Source organism: Armigeres subalbatus, chromosome 3, assembly GCF_024139115.2.
Source record: "Armigeres subalbatus isolate Guangzhou_Male chromosome 3, GZ_Asu_2, whole genome shotgun sequence".
NCBI lineage: Eukaryota > Metazoa > Arthropoda > Insecta > Diptera > Culicidae > Armigeres > Armigeres subalbatus.
The window spans coordinates 54,412,177-54,432,661 of record NC_085141.1 but is presented as its reverse complement, the minus strand read 5'-3'; the positions used below and the strand labels follow the sequence as shown (position 1 = coordinate 54,432,661).

General features: G+C 41.1%; 1 protein-coding gene across 1 annotated transcript; it reads left to right on the top strand.

The window, feature by feature from the left end:
• Window positions 1-7,027: 7,027 nt before the first annotated feature.
• Window positions 7,028-14,005, top strand: LOC134221641 (uncharacterized). Its single transcript, XM_062700831.1, has 2 exons — window positions 7,028-7,210; window positions 13,454-14,005. The coding sequence occupies exons 1-2, from the start codon at window positions 7,028-7,030 to the stop codon at window positions 14,003-14,005; spliced, it is 735 nt and encodes a 244-aa protein (XP_062556815.1).
• The last annotated feature ends 6,480 nt before the right edge of the window (window positions 14,006-20,485 follow it).

Here is a 20,485-nt window from a genome sequence, read left to right as displayed (position 1 = left end):
TGTCTACTGTATGTGTGCCTCTTACATTTCTCACAGTAGTAGGACTTGTGTACCTGCAATTTTGTAAATTAACATGTTTTTCAGAAATATAGTTACGATTACTTCCAGAGTCAATTAAAAATTTGAGTTCGCCTTTGTTTGTTAAAATGGTGATGTATGGAATGAAATTATTTATGTCTGACTCGATGGACCGTCGGCCCGTTGAAAATTTAAGTCATCGACTTGAGCTGGTTCACTTTGTTTTGTTTCGGGATCAGTTTCTGCTGTCGGTTCAGGTGTCTCGACGGCGTGCTCGTTTGAATTGCATTCTATGGGTTGATAGTTATCGTAAATTTCAGGCTCAGCATAGAAGTAGTAATGATAGTAATCGTCGCCATAGCTGTGGGGATCATGTTCTATATGATAGTTGGGTCGGTTCATATAATTTAAATTACTAGATCTGATGGAATGATCAACTTCCATCGGGACTTGTTTTGGTTGAGGTGAAAATCATGCGAGCAAACACATTTTGGATGGGACGTTGTTGTTGGGGCATATTAAATGGATGCGGGTTTGAATATTGCTGTCTGGGGAAGTTAAACGGAGGCGAGTTTGGGTGTTTTCTGAATTGGTTGTTAAATGGGTTTGGATTAAACGGATTCGGTTTGAATGCTGTGTTTGGATTTCTCGGCATTGGCATGAATGGCTTATATGGAAGTCGTGGGAATGGTACGCGATGTTGCATTGGATGCATTTGTATAGGACGTTGGACTGGTTTGTATGGTATTGGAGGCGGTATCTGTTTGTTTGGATTTCTTGCATAGTGGTAATTAGCTTCTTCTAAACAAAGTCTGAGTGCATCTTTTAATGTTGGGGGTGCTTGTGCTCTAATAATGGGTCCAAGAGGGTCCTTTAATCCACCTAAGAACACTTTTAGTCCCATTTGTTGATATAGCGTGTTTTTGGATGATTTTATTTAGGATTTGTCTCATTGAGGTTTAATAAATTAACCAGCAATGAGAGAATGTGGGAGATTTTAGTATAGAAGTCTTCCACAGTATTAGTTTGCACCAACCCTGTAAGATCCTTTGTCAAGGTTACCTCGTCCCTACGATCGCTGTAGTGGGTGATTAAATTGGTTTTTATTTCGCTCCAATCCAGCCCGGTTCCGTACAATTCTAACACGTTATCGGCGTCACCTATAATTTTCGAGCGTATCGCTTGAACCCAGATTGTATGCATAGTGGTGTTGCGCACTGAATTGACTAGTGGTATGAGATTTTCAATGGATCTCAAAAATGAATGCAGTTTCACGGGATTCCCGTCGAAAGATGGGAGGTCCCTAATGATTTGAGGTGTTTGCAGCGCTTTCAAAATTGGTTGCGTTTGTTCGATTTCTTGAATTATGGGCGCGGGTGCCGCAGCTGCGTTGGCTTGCCCGGCCAATTGTGCTGCGTGTAATGCATGCGCTGCACCTTGTGCTTCTAATCTTAATTGCTGGATAATTTCATCCCTCTCTTCTAATTGATGCTGAAGAGCATTTATTTGATGCTGAATTTGATCCATATTCACTTATTGAACTAGCTAATTTATCACTTTTAGATATTTTGTTAATAAATGTTTCTGATCACTTTGTTAATAAATGTTTCTAATCACTTGTTAAATGTTATTTAATCACTTGTTAATTCATAAATTCTTCGTTTTTCATATAATATTCACTTTTCAAATTGTTATTAAATTTAGTTATTCAAAATATAAAAATACAGACTTACCCTTGATTACACGATGTTCGCTCGTGATCTAGGATGATATCCGGATTCCAATTTTCGATCGAATAGCACTGTTTTCTTGAAGTTCCTAGTTTTCACTGCTTTGTTGAAGTTTAGAAAGAACACTTAATTTTCCGAAATTTGTAAAAATCACTTATGTTTTTTGGATAAAGGTTCTGCGGACACTGAGCTTGACACTAATCCACGATGTTCACTCGCGGGTGCTTAATTACGGTACAAGTTATTCTCACTATCCGCGCCGACTGCGCCAGTTAAGTCCGATACCTCGGGATTTCACTTTAAAAAAAAATAACTCTGAACTACACGCTTTCGCTGTCGAAACTGGAATGGTTTATTGAATTCTAATGGAGACCTAAGTGCCCTGCCTTTGTACCTAAAACTGCTGACTTGACGCCTAGCAACGATGGTCCTCCGGTGGTCACGTAGTCCAGGTGGATATTGCTGATGGTAGGTGTCGCGTTGCATCCGTTGGTGCTCCACTTCGATGTTGCTGACTTCGCTGTATCGCTGTTGGTGTTTATTGATTGTCCAGGTATTGCTGATTTATCAGTTAAGTTCGGTTGGGCAGTATCGTGTTTAACTTATATATGTCGTCGGCGAAGCCAAATAACTGGACGGACTTATTGAAAATTGTACCACTCGTGTTAATCCCTGCTCTTCGTATTACCCCTTCCAAAGCGATGTTGAATAGCAGACACGAAAGACCATCACCTTGCCGTAACCCTCTGCGGGTTTCGAAGAGACTCGAGAATGCCCCTGAAACTCGAACTACGCACATCACCCGATCCATCGTCGCTATGCGGCTTTGAAGTCGATGAATAGATGATGTGTGGTCACGTTGTATTCGCGGCATTTCTGCAGTACATGGCGAATGGCGAACACCTGGTCCGTGGTGGAGCGTTCGCCCATAAAACCCGCCTGGTACTGCCCCACGAACTCCCTTGCAGTTGTTGCTAGTTCAGCAATGTGATTGCGCGGTAGTTGCTATTATCCAGCTTATCGCCCTTTTGTAGATGGGACACACGACACCTTCCATCCACTCCTGCGGCAAAACTTCCTCCTCCCAAATCTTGGTAATGACCCAGTGCAGCGCTCTAGCCAGTGCCTCACCACCGTGTTTAAATAGCTCTCCTGGTAGTTGGTCAACCCCAGGAGCTTTGTTGTTCTTCAGCCGGCCGATCTCCTCCTGTATTTCCTGGAGATTCGGAGCCGGTAAGATTATGTCCTGCGCGCGTTCTCCAAGGTCCATTACCATACCGCCATCTTCGTCTGCTACATCGCCATTCAGGTGTTCTTCGTAGTGCTGCCGCCACCTTTGGATCACTTCACGCTCGTTCGTAAGAAGGTTCCCGTTTATGTCCTTACACATATCAGGCTGTGGCACGTAGCCCTTACGTGAACGGTTTATCTTCTCATAGAACTTTCGTGTGTTATTAGCGCGGTACAGTTGCTCCGTCTCTTCACGGTCTCGATCTTCCTGCTGGCGCTTTTTCCTCCGGAAAATCGAGTTTTGTCTGTTTCGCGCCTGTTTATATAGTGCCTCGTTCGCCCTCGTGCGGTGTTGCAGCAATCTCGCCCATGCTGCATTCTTCTCTAAATAATTCACTAACTGCTCACATTCGCCGTCATACCAGTCGTTTCTCTGATCCGGGGCACCGTGCCAAGTGCAGCGGTAGCGGTGCTACCAATGGCGGATCGAATATCTCTCCAGCCATCTTCAAGAGACGTTGCGCCTAGCTGCTCTTCCGTTGGGAGTGCCACTTCCAGCTGCTGCGCGTATTCTTGGGCTAGTCTAGTGTCTTGTAGCCGCCCAATGTTAAGCCGCGGCGTCCGACTTCGACGCGTGTTGTACACCGTCGAGAGTTTTGAGCGCAGGCATACTGCAACGAGGTAGTGGTCGGATTCAATATTCGCACTGCGGTAAGTGCGGACGTTCGTGATGTCGGAGAAGAATTTACCGTCGATTAAAACGTGGTCGATTTGGTTTTCCGTTTCTTGGTTAGGTGATCTCCATGTGGCGTTGTGGATATTTTTGCGGGTAAAGAAGGTGCTTCGGACTACCATTCCGCGGGAGGCTGCGAAGTTCATGCATCGTTGACCGTTGTCATTCGATACGGTGTGCAGACTATCCGGTCCGATGACCGGTCTATACATTTCCTCCCTTCCTACCTGTGCGTTCATGTCACCGATGATGATTTTGACGTCCCGCAGTGGGCATCCATCGTATGTCTGCTCCAGCTGTGCGTAGAACGCTTCTTTCTCGTCGTCGGGTCTCCCTTCGTGTGGGCAGTGCACGTTGATGATGCTATAGTTGAAGAAACGGCTTGCACATCCTTGCGTTGATTGGCTGCCACTCAATCACGCGTTGGCGCATCTTACCCAGCACTATGAAGCCGGTTCCCAGCTCGTTGGTGGTGCCACAGCTTTGGTAGAAGGTAGCCGCTCGATGCCCGCTTTTCCACACTTTCTGTCCTGTCCAGCAAATCTCCTGCAGCGCCACGACGTCGAAGTTGCGGGGATGTAATCATCGTAGATCATCCTGTCGCAACCTGCGAAACCTAGCGACTTGCAATTTCATGTTCCAAGCTTCCAATCGTGATCCTGTATTCGTCGCCTAGGTCTTTGCCGATTATATCGAGTCGCATTATCTCTTATATTGTTCGTAATGATTGGTTTTCTAGGCGGCTTATTGGGCCTGCGCAAACCTCCTGTCTCGTCGGAGGGGGGCCGTCGTGTCAGGGCTGTTTAGCGTCCCACGTAACACCAGGACTTGGGCTTGTGCGCTTTGAGCGGCACACGGTCGCTTTGGTGGGGCCTACTTGCAGATACATGCAGCTTTTTATAGAGGTTTAACAGGGCCCACTGTCAAACCCTACCACGTCCTAGGCAAGCCCCACAAAATGCATGCTAAATACTAAATAGCATGCTAAATAGCATGCTTTTTACTTTTTTCCTGGATTCGTTATCAGCGATTCCACGGGAAAAGAATAGAGTTGAAAAAAAAAGTTGTCCAATTTTGCTCAAAATCGCTTGGTATGTTCTTCATAGAAAATAATTAGACCCGTATTTTTTTATTTTTTATTAGGGTGACCATGTTCGATATAGGGTTACCAGAAAAATCACTATTTTCGAAATTTTTATTTTAAAAATCATAACTTTTGAACCACTGGATCGATTTGCAATATTTTTTTATGGATAGAAAGCTTATTACTGCTAGATCTTACTAAAATTTTTGGTTTGGTGTATTGACGTACTCAAATTTGCTAAAATGGTCAAAATATTCGTTTTTTAAGATTTTTTAAATGTTGGACCACAACGACTATATATTTTTATATTTTTTTATGAAAATTCAAATATTTTTACATAACATATTAAAAAATTAGAAATGTTCATCGAGCCGTTTTTGTGTTAAATTTTTTTGAAAATTTCAAGTTCTCTGAACATACACACATGGAATGAGCATAATTTTCCATCACTTCAAAATAACTGCGGGAATCATTCTATTGAAGTTATCAAACTTATTCCTAATAAATTCATGATAACCATGTGTACTAATCTAGTTTTATTTGTGAAGTAATGTACCTATCAAAAGTAGGGGAGGCTTGTCCAATTCTGACCCCATTAAATGTAAGAACTATAAATCACCCTCAACTTTTTAAAAGCAGAGACCAACATTGCTAGGGTTTAATCAACCATGGTTTACGCGTTAGCGTCCTAATTCAGCATGAGTGCTCATAAGGGTTGCAGAGGCACTCATGCCGAATTTGAGTGGTAGCGTAAACCACGACTGAGTAAACTTAACTATTTTGAATTATTCCAGAAAAGGGTCATTTTGAGTGAACCGAACTGAAACTAGAATATATTTTTTAGCGTGTAGATTTTTTTATATTTAGTGAAGTTGAAAATCAATATTGAAGTCCAAAACACAATTTTTCCGACCAATGAAATCTACGCTGAAATTCTTTGTGTAATGAATGCTTTCCATTGGTATTATTAAAAATTTGGCAACCAGCGCTGTCTGAGAGAATCTTGGCTCTGCTATATTGAGGAATGGTAGCTCAAATCTCAAAGCTTTAGACTACAAGCAATGGTTTTCTCTGATTACCTTCAATTGAAAGTCAGCATTTAATTTGATTACTTCTACTTTTCATAATTCATCCAAAAAAATATTACATAGCAAAATTCTTACAATTTAACACACTTTTCTTCATCTGAAAACGAAAACCGTTTCACGATAATGTAATTTTCATTTTGTGGCTTAAAGTAATGAAACGATTGTGTCCCAGAGATTTGTTTTACACGAGTATAACGGTTCTTTATTTTCTTTTCCATTGCATTGTAATCTTTTTCGGAGAAAAACTCGTAATACATTTTGGAATCTACTTTAGAAACAGCCCAAGAGTAAAGTTCGTACGCAGTTGTAATATGATGGCCTTGTAAACTTGCTTTTGAAGCGTTTCGCTTTAGAACACCTCCTAAAGCGTCACAAGGCCCTTTTCCATGGCAAGTGGCAAAAAAGTTCCACTCTGCTTTAAGACCGAAGTACATGTGGCACAAATTGAAAGCAGTCATCTTATTTTTGTATTGACTGCCTGATCCATCAGAAAAAAATGGATATTTTTCAGGTAAGGTAGCTTTTTTTTAATGAAATTCACACAATTTGTTATAAACAGCCGAACGGCAACATGGTTATGTTTAGTAAATTCTGCGATTGCTATGAAGCTTGTAAACTTTAAATTTTGTGCTTCATCTTTATAATATATGGCAAAAGGATGGATTGTGCATTGAAAACCATTGAAAACCAATGAAAACCTTGTATAGCGTCCTGAATAACAAAAGAATAATTTTCAGAGAAGTCAGCAATTATAATGCAATCAGTTGCTTCCAAATTAATTTTAAGTTGTTTTAAGTAGTTTCCTTGTTGCTCTGCAATAAAATTATGCGGAGATAATTCGCTTAATTTTTCTAAAAATGTTTCCACATACTCTTTTGCATCCATTCGCATTGAATTTAAATGACAACGATCTGTTTGCCTCCATTGTTTAAATTCTAAGGAATCGACATTTTCAAGAGAATTCATCAGGTCATTCTCTAGTGTCTGCGTACCCGGGCAATGATCACAGGTTTTCAACCAACATTTCTCTGTAGGATTTTCACAAAGTATTTTAAAAAACAAGTCATGATACGTTTTTAAATGGTTATGAATAAGTTTCTTGTCCTTAAGGGTTTTAAACATTAATTTAACATTCTGATGATAAATGCATACGCAGACAGTATGCGATGATCCAGCGGCATTGGGATCGATTATTTCGAAACCACCATTATTGATGTTTGCTGGTGCGGCGAAATTGTTCACTCTAGATGGTCCCGCCAAGGCGAAATTATTGGTGCCTGATGGTCCGGCAACGGCGAGATCATCAAGTTTCGATGGTTCAGAAACGGTGAGTTCTTGATTTTCACATTCTATATTAACTGCACTTGGAGCTGCTGGCTCGTTTCCTTTCTTGATAATGCGATAAAGTCGGCAATAGCAGGTATTACAAATGTAGGAACAGCTTTTATCCAATTTTATTCTCCTTTCCGCTGCATAATCATACAGTTTAGGAGTAAGTTTCCTGTAACAATTACTCCAAACATGGCAATTTGAGCATTCGTGCTTCATTGTATTAAACGTTTCTTCAGTAAGGCAACTGGACAACTTCACTGATTTTCTTGACTTACATATACTTTATCTTATAGACCACTTTCAATAGTCCCTTTGGGTATCATTTAGGTAGAGTGAACAAGGAAAAGGAGACAGATGAATCATAATAAAAAAAGAAAATACAATGAATTACCTGCATCAAAAATATTGAAAACATATAAACAAAGCAGGTAACCTATTGTATGGATCGCTGAAACCAACCTTTTTGAAAAACGACATATTGATTTTGCCGATTTTGGAGAATGAAGTCATCAATAACAACACCAGACTATTCCGATTGAATTATTTTCAACTATTGCGATTCGTAAATTCTTCTAATAAACGAGACCAAACAAACACTCTTGAATAACATTTTCATACTTTTGATTTAATTTGAGCTATTTGAAATAGTGGAGAATAACGTTCATTCCATGTGTGTATGTTCAGAAAACTTGAAATTTTCAAAAAAATGTTACACAAAAACGGCTCGATGAACATTTCTAATTTTTTGATATGTTATGTAAAAATATTTGAATTTTCATAAAAAAATATAAAAATATATAGTCGTTGTGGTCCAACATTTAAAAAATCTTAAAAACGTGTATTTTGACCATTTTAGCAAATTTGAGTACACCAATACACCAAACAAAAAACTTTAGTAAGAACTAGAAGTAATAAGCTTTCTATCCATAAAAAAATATTGCAAATCGATCCAGTGGTTCAAAAGTTATGATTTTTTAAAAATAAAAAATTTTGAAAAATAGCGATTTTTCTGGTAACTCTATATCGAACATGGTCACCCTAATAAAAAAATAAAAAAATACGGGTCTAATTATTTTCGATGAAGAACATACCAAGCGATTTTGAGCAAAATTGGACAACTTTTTTTTCAACTCTATTCTTTTCCCGAGGAATCGCTGCATATGTAAACATAAAATGATTTTTGTAGTCTTCGGAAGCAAAATCATTTTCCGGCGACTGAGTCCGGACTGTCCAACAACTCAAGCACGATGTTCTACCTACAGAATCACTGATTATATAAGCAACACTGATTATATAAGTATTTGGAGAATCAAACTAGCAATTCCGGACAAGGCTGGGTACAAACAGAAATCAAAGGTATAGCTAAATGCAATTTCAATAATAATCGACATCTCAATGCCGTGCTCTACTCGGATATATCCAGAAATCATTTCAAACCATGTCCCTTTTCTGTCGGAAACAAATAAGTTGAAAATGATTTTCATCCGAAAGGTATGCGAATGTTTGATTAAGATCGACAAAGGTTTGACAGCTCTTCGGAGAACTTGGAAGTAGAAATCATATCGCGATTAAAATATTAAAGTTTTTACATTTTTCTCACATTAGAGTTCTACTTTCATATTGCAGAACACCAAACTAGGAAAAATCTGCAATGTGCAAGTTTATTTTAAGTTTGATGATCATTTATACATTCGTATATATCGAGCGACTAGGACGAATACAAACTCTTTCCTTCCCCATGAAATTCATCATGGTCTGATTTGCAGCCGCGTGTTCACCGCTGAGCTACAGAAGACCACATTGATGTATAAATATAAATCTGTTACACCGATGACATAAAAAGTACATAAAATGTTTTCAGTTGTTGGGCTTAACCTAGCTTAGCCAACATTTTTTCAAAGAATACATTCGCTTATTTTTGCACGACGCCCCACCACGTCAGGATTATTTTTTTCCACAGACGAAATTCAGCTTAAATTCAAGGATCGTCAAATGCTCGAATTCTATTTTATTATTATGTTGTTGCCTTTTTGAATAAAACACATTCCATTAAAACCCTCCATAACATTAGAAGAATACGCATCTTCCTTCACGATATCAGCGTAGAAAGAATGCTAATACACCTTTCCGAGATACCGGGATCCGGTCAGTCAGCCAGAAGGGCTTTCCCACTTTCCCATCTTCTGTTCCATGGGGGAAGGGGAGGATGGAAATGTGAGGGATTCTTATCGGGTGCACTGATGATGAGCCACTCCACTCTCTGGAGGGCATTTCATTTGAATATACTTCGTACGTGTCTGTCTTGGATAACGATTGCCTTCTGTGTGCCTTTTTTTCTCTACCATCGCTGGTAAACTTTCCACTTAAGAGAAATCGCACTTGGGACCAAAGACGAACAGATTGAAAGCCCATTCGCACCTGGAGAGTTGAAATGCCATTACACTCGCCGGGGTCGATCCGTGTCGGTTGGCTGGTCCGTCGGAAGGATTTGAGTAAGGATAATTTGAAACAGCTTTCAAAACGAAGATTAATGGATTCGGCGGATCACGCGGGAGGAATCCGTTATGGAATTGCAGCTTCAACTGTTTGCGTTGATTTGTGATAGATTCACGATATTTGATGGTTGATTCGAATAAGGATTGGCGTTCAAATGGTCGTAACTCTGGAATACATTTACATTATTATCTATATATCTATATACATATCTTCTTATCTATATACATAAAAATGAATTTCTGTCTGTCTGAACCTTATAGACTCGGAAACCACTGAACCGATCAGCGTGAAAATTTGTATGCAGAGGTTTTTGGGGCCGGGGAAGATTCTTAAGATGGTTCGAGACCCTCCCGCTTTGGAAAGGGGGTCTCCCATACAAATGAAACGCCAATTTCATCATAACTCGAGAGTTAATCAAGCAAATAGAACCACATCTGGCATATGAAGGTTTAGGAAGGGAAGATATGTTTTTGTTGTGGTTTGAAACCCCTCCTCCTTCTGGAAAGGGGGGCTCCCATACAAATGAACCAGAAATTTCTGCATAACACGAGAACTAATCAGAGAATAAATAAACTTTAGGCGAAACGAAGTTCGTCGGGTCTACAGTTTATAATAAATAAATTAAAAAAAATGACGGATCTTTGTCCCACTATTTTGCGTTTTACGGGAAAATGAGTTATCCACTCTTTTGACTTATTCCGGAAAAAAGGCGTGTTACAATTTTATTGCGGAGGAATAATCTACTTCAAATCCTCATTACCTTGATTCTCGACATTCTGAATTTTGACCGCTTTTTAATTGGGTTTTGTCGCAATTGTCGATCCTCCAACTACCCAATCGCGGAAACATCTGAAACCCTTAACAGTTATTATTTTATCTTCAATTAATTCAATTTCAACATTTTTCTCATTACATCAACATCACATCATAAACCCGATGTTAATATTTGGCGTTTAATTATTCTCTGCATCGAATGCAATTCAACTGCAACTGTTAATTGATTTTGCTAGCCGCGTTTTCTCGTATCAATTAAATCATGCTTAGAGCTAGTACTAGTTGACCATTCAATTACATGCACAAGATATGAGATGAATGTTCCAAGTGCAAATGTAATCTGCATCTAAATTACGACTCGTTCAAAATTATTAAAACCAAAACTGCCTATTTAAACTCGGCATAATAATATGACGCTGAAACTCTCAATTTGTTTTTCTAAATTGCATTCAATACAGGGCATTATTGAGTTGCATTAATCAGATCCTTGTAAATTTATCAAACTTTGCCTCCGGACAGCTGAAGCCAAAAGCCACATCCCAGTTCATTCAAGCTGAGGGAATAACCTCAATACTCACATTATATTTAATTAGTTTCATTCGAAATTAAATGTTTTCATGCACATTCAATTGCATACGGGGCTCCATGTATGGGCTCATGCACATTAATATGCATTTGTTCAGAAAATGTGCGTTCATTTTGGGACGGTGGGATTTGAATGTATAATTAAACGCACCTCCGGATGGCTGCTGCTCGGGAACGACCAAATGTTCCTGCGCGACGCGCCAAAACTATATTCTAAATGCATGTACAATGTCTCTTTGGTGTTTCGGGTCACTTTGCTATAGTTTGGCGAATATGCCATCTATCGATTGAGAGGCGAAATAACATCAGATTACGTCGCTGCTGTGATCTTTCCTAATTATTTTTCAGTTTCGATGTGAGCTTTTACTTCGTGCGACAGAGAACACTGTTAGCCAAATTGCAAAAGATCTCAACAAAATCGATAACATGCACAATTCAAACGAATTTGCCCGTCTTTAGTAATTGGATCTTTAGTTCTACAAATTTATTTGATTCCAAGCTAATAAGCGATGGAGAAACGGTATAACCACCGACAAACAGACATCATAGATTTTTTGACTACAGATATTCAATTGAAACTATTCGTAAGAAAAAAGTGTTCGACAGGGCCAATGGACGTTGCATGTTGGTCCGTTGACTAGTGTGGTGCTTCCTCCAAAGAGCATAATGCTCACTGGAAGCATAATGTAATGTCCTTATCGTCTTTAATTTCTATTATTTCGAAGCAAGCTTTATGTGCAGTTTGCATTGTGCAACAAAGTGACGATGTGTTGTGTTTGAGATGCCTTTTTGATTATAACGCTTCAAAATTTCTTTTATTCACACAAAGCGAATTCTTGTTAATTTTCAGGAATCAATCCTTATACTGGATCAAGGCTGTGATGCAGAGTATTCGTTGTTGACTTGTCAAATCCGTTCAGCTTCCCTTTTCAGTCTGATGTAGGCTTCCTCCTTCTTCTCAAAGTCACGTGCCATGAAATCAATGTCATCGGCGAAACCAAATAGCTGAGCGGACTTCGCACAAATCATACCAATCGTTTCAATCCCTGCCCTTCGTGTTACTCCCTTCAAAGCAATGTTGAATAGCAGGCACGAAAGTACATCACCTTGCCGTAGCCCTCTGGAATTTAATAACTCCTAAAATAACGTATTCGTCAGTCACAAATAATTATTAAAAATTGTGCCCCAGTGGTCAAGAGAAAGGTAGGGGGTTGACTTCATTGTTCGCCCTCACGTGTCCAATGATCACTTGAAGTTGATGCAACGTTTATTAAACGTTCAAACAAAATTTCAATATGAAAGGATAGGATATGAAAGCGTAAGTAATTATAGCTGCATTTACAAACTTTATCCGTGCAATTATTATAATAAGAAGTGTTTGAGTGTTGGCAGTGCAAAGCACCTCTGTTCCTCTGTGGCATAATGTTATCTTTAATCACTGGTTGCGATATTAGGCCAGTTCATAATGATGATATCGAATGTACAGTGAATTCTCGTCCCACTTTAGCATAGTGGGATGCTCCTGTGGCAACGCAATATTTGCCTAATTAGGTGAATATGCACCATTTGTCGGAGCAGTTACCACTAGGGAACAGCGACATTGGCTTCAGCTTAATGCATGAAGCACATACATGTTTATGGCACCGGTAGTTTAAACTCTGAGGTTTGGGGCCATTGGCAAAATGTGACGCCAGTATGGTTCTGCTGTTTACAATGGTAGATGTTTTTTTCTTACTGATGCAGTTGTCGTTAACCATTTAGTGCCCACAAGGGAACCATAAAATTAACACGCTAATCCAGTTTCACGCAAGAGACAATGAATATTCTAGTCAGGAACTGTTCAATTTTCAATCATATATGTTCAATCTACTCTATGTAATGAGTGATAATTTTCGTTTCATATTGGCCAAAGTTCCACAAAACCGCACCAAGCGGCTGTGATACTTTGAATGACTGATGATGGTTCCGCCCTATTCTCCTACAAATGTTTCAGCTGAAGATATTTAATTAAGACCAATTTAATCCGATTTCGACACAAAGCTTAGCTTTAGCTTAGCTTTAGCTTAGCTTTAGCTTAGCTTTAGCTTAGCTTTAGCTTAGCTTTAGCTTAGCTTTAGCTTAGCTTTAGCTTAGCTTTAGCTTAGCTTTAGCTTAGCTTTAGCTTAGCTTTAGCTTAGCTTTAGCTAGCTTTAGCTTAGCTTTAGCTTAGCTTTAGCTTAGCTTAGCTTAGCTTAGCTTAGCTTTAGCTTAGCTTTAGCTTAGCTTTTTAGTTTAGCTTAGCTTTTAGCTTAGCTTTTAGCCCTTTAGCTTTAGCTCCAGCTTAGCTTTTAGCTTAGTTTAGCTTGTTCCAGCTGTTAGCCCCACTCCACTGTTCCTGTTCCAGCCCCTGTTCCACCCCAGCCCTGTTCCCAGCCCCACCCCACCTGTTCCACCCCTGCTCCTGTTCCACCCAGCCCACCCCAGCCCCCAGCTCCACCTGTTCCACCTGTTCCCACCACCTGTTCCCTGTTCCCAGCCCCCAGTTCCTGTCCCAGCCCACCTGTTCCCACCCACCTCACCCCTGTTCTGTTCCTGTTCCACCCCACCACCTGTTCCCAGCCCTGTTCCCACCCCACCCCTGTTCCCACCTGTTCCCTGTCCCAGCCCCACCCCACCCCAGTTCCTGTTCCCACCAGCCCTGTTCCCACCAGTTCACCTGTTCCCACCTGTTCCCACCCTGTTCCTGTTCCTGTCTGTTCCCAGCCCCCCACCCCACCCCAGTTCACCCCACCCAGCCTCCACCCCCACCTCAGCCCCAGCCCTGTTCCCAGCCCTGTTCCCACCTGTTCCAGCTCCCTGTTCAGCCTCACTCCAGCCTGTTCCAGCCCCACCAGCCCCCACCTCACTCCCACTCCAGCCCCAGCCTGTTAGCAGCCCCACTAGCTCACCTGTTTAGCTAGTTTAGCTGTTCCCAGCTCACTTTTAGCTCCAGCTTAGCTAGCTAGCTTTAGCTCAGTTTAGCTTTAGCTTTTTAGCTTAGCTAGTTTAGCTTAGCTCTTAGCTAGCTTTAGCTTAGCTTAGCTTTAGCTTAGCTTTAGCTTAGCTTTAGCTTAGCTTTAGCTTAGCTTTAGCTTAGCTTTAGCTTAGCTTTAGCTTAGCTTTAGCTTAGCTTTAGCTTAGCTTTAGCTTAGCTTCGGCTGAGCTGCGGCTTAAAACTATTATGGATATCACCTGGAACTTCTTCTATGTTGAACAGGAAAATTCTCCGAAGTCTTCTATAAACGCTTTCGATTTTTTTTATTTCCACTCGGATTTTATTGCAGATTTCTACTAGAATATCTTTTGATTTTCGGCAGGAACAAGTGATTCTTAAGAATTTTCACGGGAAATTATGTCGTACTGCAACGGAAAATTCTTTGGAATTTACAAAGGAAGCATTTTGGAATATCAAAGAAAAAGTCATTTGAATTTCCGAAAGACATTCTTTAAAACTTGTAAGGGGAATTCTCCAAAATTTCCGCGAAAAAACCCCTTCAGAATCTCCACTGGAGATTTTCTAGGAAGTCCCTGGAATTTTTTTTCTTAATTTCGGTTATTCTTCGGAATTTTTGCGAGGAATCCTTTAGAGATAAAAGCGAAACTCTTCGGAATGTCGATGGGAAATTATTAAAAAAAAATTACGGCAATATATTCGGGAGTTCTAATGCAAATTCTTTGGAATTATTGATGGAAAATCTTTGGAATTGCTATAGAAATGCAAAGGCATGTGATCGGGTGGTGGCCGATCAATGAAAGAATGTGCAGGTTGAGGATCAAAGGCCGGTTCTTCAACTTCAGCATAATCAACGTCCATAGCCCACACTCCGAAAGCACTGATGATGATAAGGACGCATTCTACGCGCAGCTGGAACGTGAGTACGACAGCTGCCCAAGCCACGACGTCAAAATCATCATAGGAGATTTGAACGCTCAGGTTGGCCAAGAGGAGGAGTTTAGACCGACTATTGGAAAGTTCAGCGCTCACCGGCTGACGAACGAAAACGGCCTACGACTAATTGATTTCGCCGCCTCCAAGAATATGGCCATTCGCAGCCCCTACTTCCAACACAGCCTTCCGTATCGGTACACCTGGAGATCACCACTGCAGACAGAATCACAAATCGACCACGTTCTGATTGATGGACGGCACTTCTCCGACATTATCGACGTCAGGACATATCGTGGCGCTAACATCGACTCTGACCACTACCTGATGCTTGTGATGCTTAAACTGCGCCCAAAACTATCCGTCATCAACAATGTTCGGTACCGAGGACCGCCGCGGTACGACCTAGAGCGACTTAAGCAACCTGATGTCGCCACTGCATACGTGCAGCATCTCGAGGCAGCGTTGCCGGAAGAGGGTGAGCTCGATGGGGGACTCTTGAGGACTGCTGGAATACAGTCAAAGCAGCCAATAACGACGCAGCGGAGAACAACGTCGGGTATATGGGTCGAAGTCGACGGAACGATTGGTTCGACGAAGCATGCAGACAGATTCTGGAAGAGAAGAACGCAGCGCGGGCGGTCGCGCTGCAGCAAGGTACCCGGCAGAACGTGGAACGTTATAGACGGAAGCGGAGACAGCAGACCCGCCTTTTTCAGGAGAAGAAACGCCGCCTGGAAGAAGCGGAGTGCGAGGAGATGGAACAGCTGTGCCGTTCTCAAGAAACACGCAAGTGCTATCAGAAGCCCAACGTATCCCGCAAAGGCTTCGTGCCGCGAGCCGAAATGTGCCGGGATAACGATGGGAGCATCTTGACGGACGAACGTGTGGTGATGGAAAGGTGGAAGCAGCACTACGAGGAACATTTGAATGGCGCTGAGAGTACAGGCAGTGAAAGTCAAGGCAGCGGAGGAGATGAATACGTCTGTTCAGCGGATTTAACAGCTAAAGACCAATAAAGCAGCTGGTAAGGATGGTATCGGAGCTGAGCTCATCATGATGGCCCCGGAAAAGCTGGCCACTTGCCTGCACAAACTGATGGTCAGAATCTGGGAAACCAAACAGCTACCGGAGGAGTGGAAGGAAGGGGTTATATGCCCCATCTACAAGAAAGGGGACAAGCTGGAGTGTGAGAACTTTCGAGCGATCACCATCCTTAATGCCGCCTACAAAGTGATATCCCAGATCATCTTCCGTCGTCTGTCACCACTAGTGAATGAGTTCGTGGGAAGTTATCAAGCCGGCTTCGTTGACGGCCGCTCGACAACGGACCAGATCTTTACTGTACGGCAAATCCTCCAAAAATGTCGTGAATACCAGGTCCCAACGCACCATCTGTTCGTTGATTTCAAGGCGGCATACGACAGTATAGACCGCGTAGAGCTATGGAAAATTATGGACGAGAACAGCTTCCCTGGGAAGCTTACCAGACTGATCAAAGCAACGGTGGCTGGTGTGCAAAACTGTGTGAAGATTTCGGGCGAACACTCCAGTTCGTTCGAATCGCGCCGGGGACTAAGACAAGGTGATGGACTTTCGTGCCTGTTGTTCAACATTATGCTAGAAGGTGTCATGCGGAGAGCCGGGTGTAACAACCAGGGTACGATTTTCAACAGATCCAGTTAATTTATTTGCTTCGCGGATGACATGGTCATTGTCGGCCGAACATTTGCAAAGGTGGCAGAACTGTACACCTGGACTGTACAACTGGACTGGTGGTGAATGCGTCAAAGACAAAGTACATGCTTGTGGGTGGAACCGAGCGCAACAGGGCCCGCCTAGGAAGCAGTGTTACGATAGACGGGGATACCTTCGAGGTGGTCGAGGAATTCGTCTACCTCAGATCCTTGCTAACGGCTGACAACAACGTTAGTCGTGAAATACGAAGGCGCATCATCTGTGAAAGTCGGGCCTACTACGGGCTCCAGAAGAAACTGCGGTCAAAAAAGATTCGCCACCGCACCAAATGTGTCATGTACAAGACGCTAATAAGACCGGTTGTCCTCTACGGACATGAAACATGGACAATGCTCGAGGAGGACTTGCAAGCATTCGGAGTATTTGAGAGACGGGTGCTCAGGACCATCTTTGGCGGTGTGCAAGAAGACGGTGTGTGGCGGCGAAGAATGAACCATGAGCTCGCCCAACTCTACGGCGAACCCAGTATCCATAAGGTAGCTAAAGCCGGAAGGGTACGATGGGCAGGACATGTTGCAAGAATGCCGGACAGCAACCCTGCAAAGATGGTGTTCGCTTCCGATCCGGCAGGTACGAGACGGCGTGGAGCGCAGCGAGCGAGATGGACAGACCAGGCGCAAAACGACTTGGCGAGCGTGGGGCGTATTCGAGGATGGAGAGATGCGGCCTCGAACCGTGTATTGTGGCGTCAAATTGTTGATTCCGTGTTATCTGTTTAGATGTTAACTAAATAAATGAAATGAATGCTATAGAAATTGTTGATTTTTTTTTGTAAGAAAGTGTAAAGGCTTTACAGATATGTTCCGTTTTTATCAATACGGTCCGTGAGTTTCAGTTGATAAAATCGGAACAGTGACAAAATCGGAATAATTTTCTTTGACGATTTTTTTTAGCTAAAATTTGAGTAAAAATGATATATTGCTGGGAAAATGTTAGAAGACCTGAAGACCTAGATATCCAAAACTATGTGAAGATTTTGCTTCTGATAGCATTCAGATGAATCTGAAATATTTGGATCCTATCCCAAATTGTTTAATAAATCTAAACACTCAATGAAGTTTAGTCATCTTGATCGTTGAGACAATGATAAAGAGATGCTGAAGGTTCCCAAAAACTTTCTCGATTTCAGCCCACAGTGTCTACCAGATCAACCTAGGCTAATGCAATGGTTTCATCATCTGCATATACGTAATCTAGTCCAATAGGCACATGCGCATGGGTCCACGACGTTAGGCATAAGTACGTTAGGCATATGGACGTTAGGCATAAGTACGTTAGGCATAATGGACGTTAGGCATAACGGAAGAAAGACATAATGTAGGCTAGGCATAATGGACGTTTGGCATAATTCTGCCTTCTTTATGCCATAGGCTGTTCTTTGGGTCATTTTATGCCTAACGTCCATTATGCCAAATGTACATTATGCCTATCGTCCGTTATGCCTAACGTCCATTATGCCTAACGTCTTTATGCCTAACGTACTTATGCCTAACGGGGTATACCCCATGCGCATCATGTAAATCCAATTTTCTCAAATACGTGATGTTTAAGATACTCCAAAATATTCCCAAGTTCAACCCAAAGAATCTACCGGACAACCAAGGCTTTCGATATGTATCCAATCTGGTTCAATAAGCATATGCGCACCATCAAACCAAATGTTCTTGAAGTCGTGATATTCAAAGTACTCCAAAACATTCTCGAGTTCAGCTCAAGGTATGAACTAAGTCAATAAATCAATGATTTTGCAATGGTCTTATCTATGGAATATACTCAACATGCAATGGGAATAATGCAAACACAATTTTCTGGAATACAAGGTGTTCATTATACACCAAAACGATTTCGAGTTCAGTTCAAAATATATACTACATCTATCATAACTTTTGCAATGTCCTCTTCGTCAGTATGTACCAAATCCAGCTCAAAAAGCATAGGATCATAAAACAGATAGGCATCATAGAACAAACTGCAAAATTTAAAGTAGGCTCTTTGTGTATCAACTTATCAATCTTAGAAGGACCACATTCCACGGCAAAAATGCCTATATGTTATGAGATAGGATCCTAATTTCCATGAACATAAGATGTCCAAGAGGAGTCCCGTTAGCCTTGCGAGCATAGGCGTAGGATTGCCAATCCGGAGATGGTGAGCTAAATCCGACCCGGTTTCTGTTGGCGTTTCTTTTGTACTTACCCCACAAGATGCACACTCATGCAACGGCGGGCATAGAAAAGCTTTCAATTAATAACTGAGGAAATGCTAATATAATACTGAGTTGAAAAGCCGCCCAAGTTCCAGTAAGAATGTAGAGCCATAGAAAAAGATGAAATTGTCTGATGAAATTGTACCCTTAGTGGAGGTAGCACCAATAGTGGAGGTAGTGGGGTTTTAATGAGGTTTATCATATTTATAGGCTTTATGATGGTTTCAGTTGATGCGTCGTAAATATCCTGTTAAAAGCAACTTACCTTAAGATTTCGCTTGAAAAACTATTGAAAAAAAATGATTTTCCTTAACAAAATTGACTCCCTTGCACCTATAGTGGTGCAACTGTACCAATAGTGGCGAGTCTCATAAGAAACCAATGGATAGCACCACTATAGGAACCAAAATTAATTTTTACCGCCACTAAAGGAACAGTGTACCCATAGTGGTGCAAGCAATATTTGGTAATTGTTGATGTTAAATGACATCTATCTCATTTTTGTTAGCAAATTTATTAGTTTATCTATTGACTAAGATAATAGAGCAGTAAATTTCCCATAATTATCAATTTTTAAAAAATATTTTCTTTTGAGTATCTACTAATACCTCCACTATTGGTACCGTTACCCTATATTTTTTTATCCTATTTAATATTTTATTTTTTATCAATACCCCATTTTCGTTTTCCATAACAAACCGATAATACCTACACCGTATAAAAATGTTACAGCATATATGATGTAACAAAAAGGCTCCGTTCGATTCGTCTCATTTTTCCATCACTTTTAAAAATTACAGGTCGTCATTACTATGGAGCTTGTATTCAATATTGCGTACAAGAAAAAGTTGGATGTAAAATTATAAGCTATTAAACACAAAAATATGCGTTAAAATATTTTCACGGCGTGTAATTTTCAAAAATTTTAACTTTTTTAACTTTTCGATGCTGGTATTTTTTAGGAAATTCTTCTTATTTTCAAATTCTAACTCTCGACAAGCTTTCTGATATTTCTAAAAGATTTTGAAATTTGGTTGAATTTTTTCTACCTAGAAGGACGAAGACTCAAACAGCAAGGCCAATAAACGTATCCCTAGTAACCCGCTTTTCATTCATGCTAAGCAAATCCTCCACACAAAGTGGTGCCTCGTGCAAACAACAGCAAGCAGCAAACGGCAGTGATGCTGGAACAAAAAGTGCAATAAGCCTTGCGTTCATACAGCAATTAGTTTTATGTAAATAACATTTTTCACGAGCGTCGGATCACTTTGCGGTCTTCCAATGAAAGTTTGCTGGTAAAATTTCCTATGATGTAGTTAGATCGATTTATCGTTAGAGAATAATGCACTGAGGAAAATGGACGTACGATTTTCAATAAAACGCCTTATGGAAATTTGCCACAAGGAATCGGTATGAATTTCAACATGTCGCCTTATGTATGATGATTTTCATTTAAAAAAAAGTGAAGTGCGGCAGACTGGGTTCGATTCGAACCATGGACGTCGGGATCGAGAGACCGGTATGTATACCACACGCTCATCGACGCT

What these genes read in the sequence shown, in the direction of transcription:
- LOC134221641 (XM_062700831.1), top strand. Translation starts at nt 7,028, where the DNA reads ATGCATACGCAGACAGTATGCGATGATCCAGCGGCATTGGGATCGATT. An exon ending in GTTTCGATGGTTCAGAAACG is followed by an intron (nt 7,211 to 13,453) that starts GTGAGTTCTTGA and finishes TTCCTGTTCCAG; the next exon opens with CCCCTGTTCCACCCCAGCCC.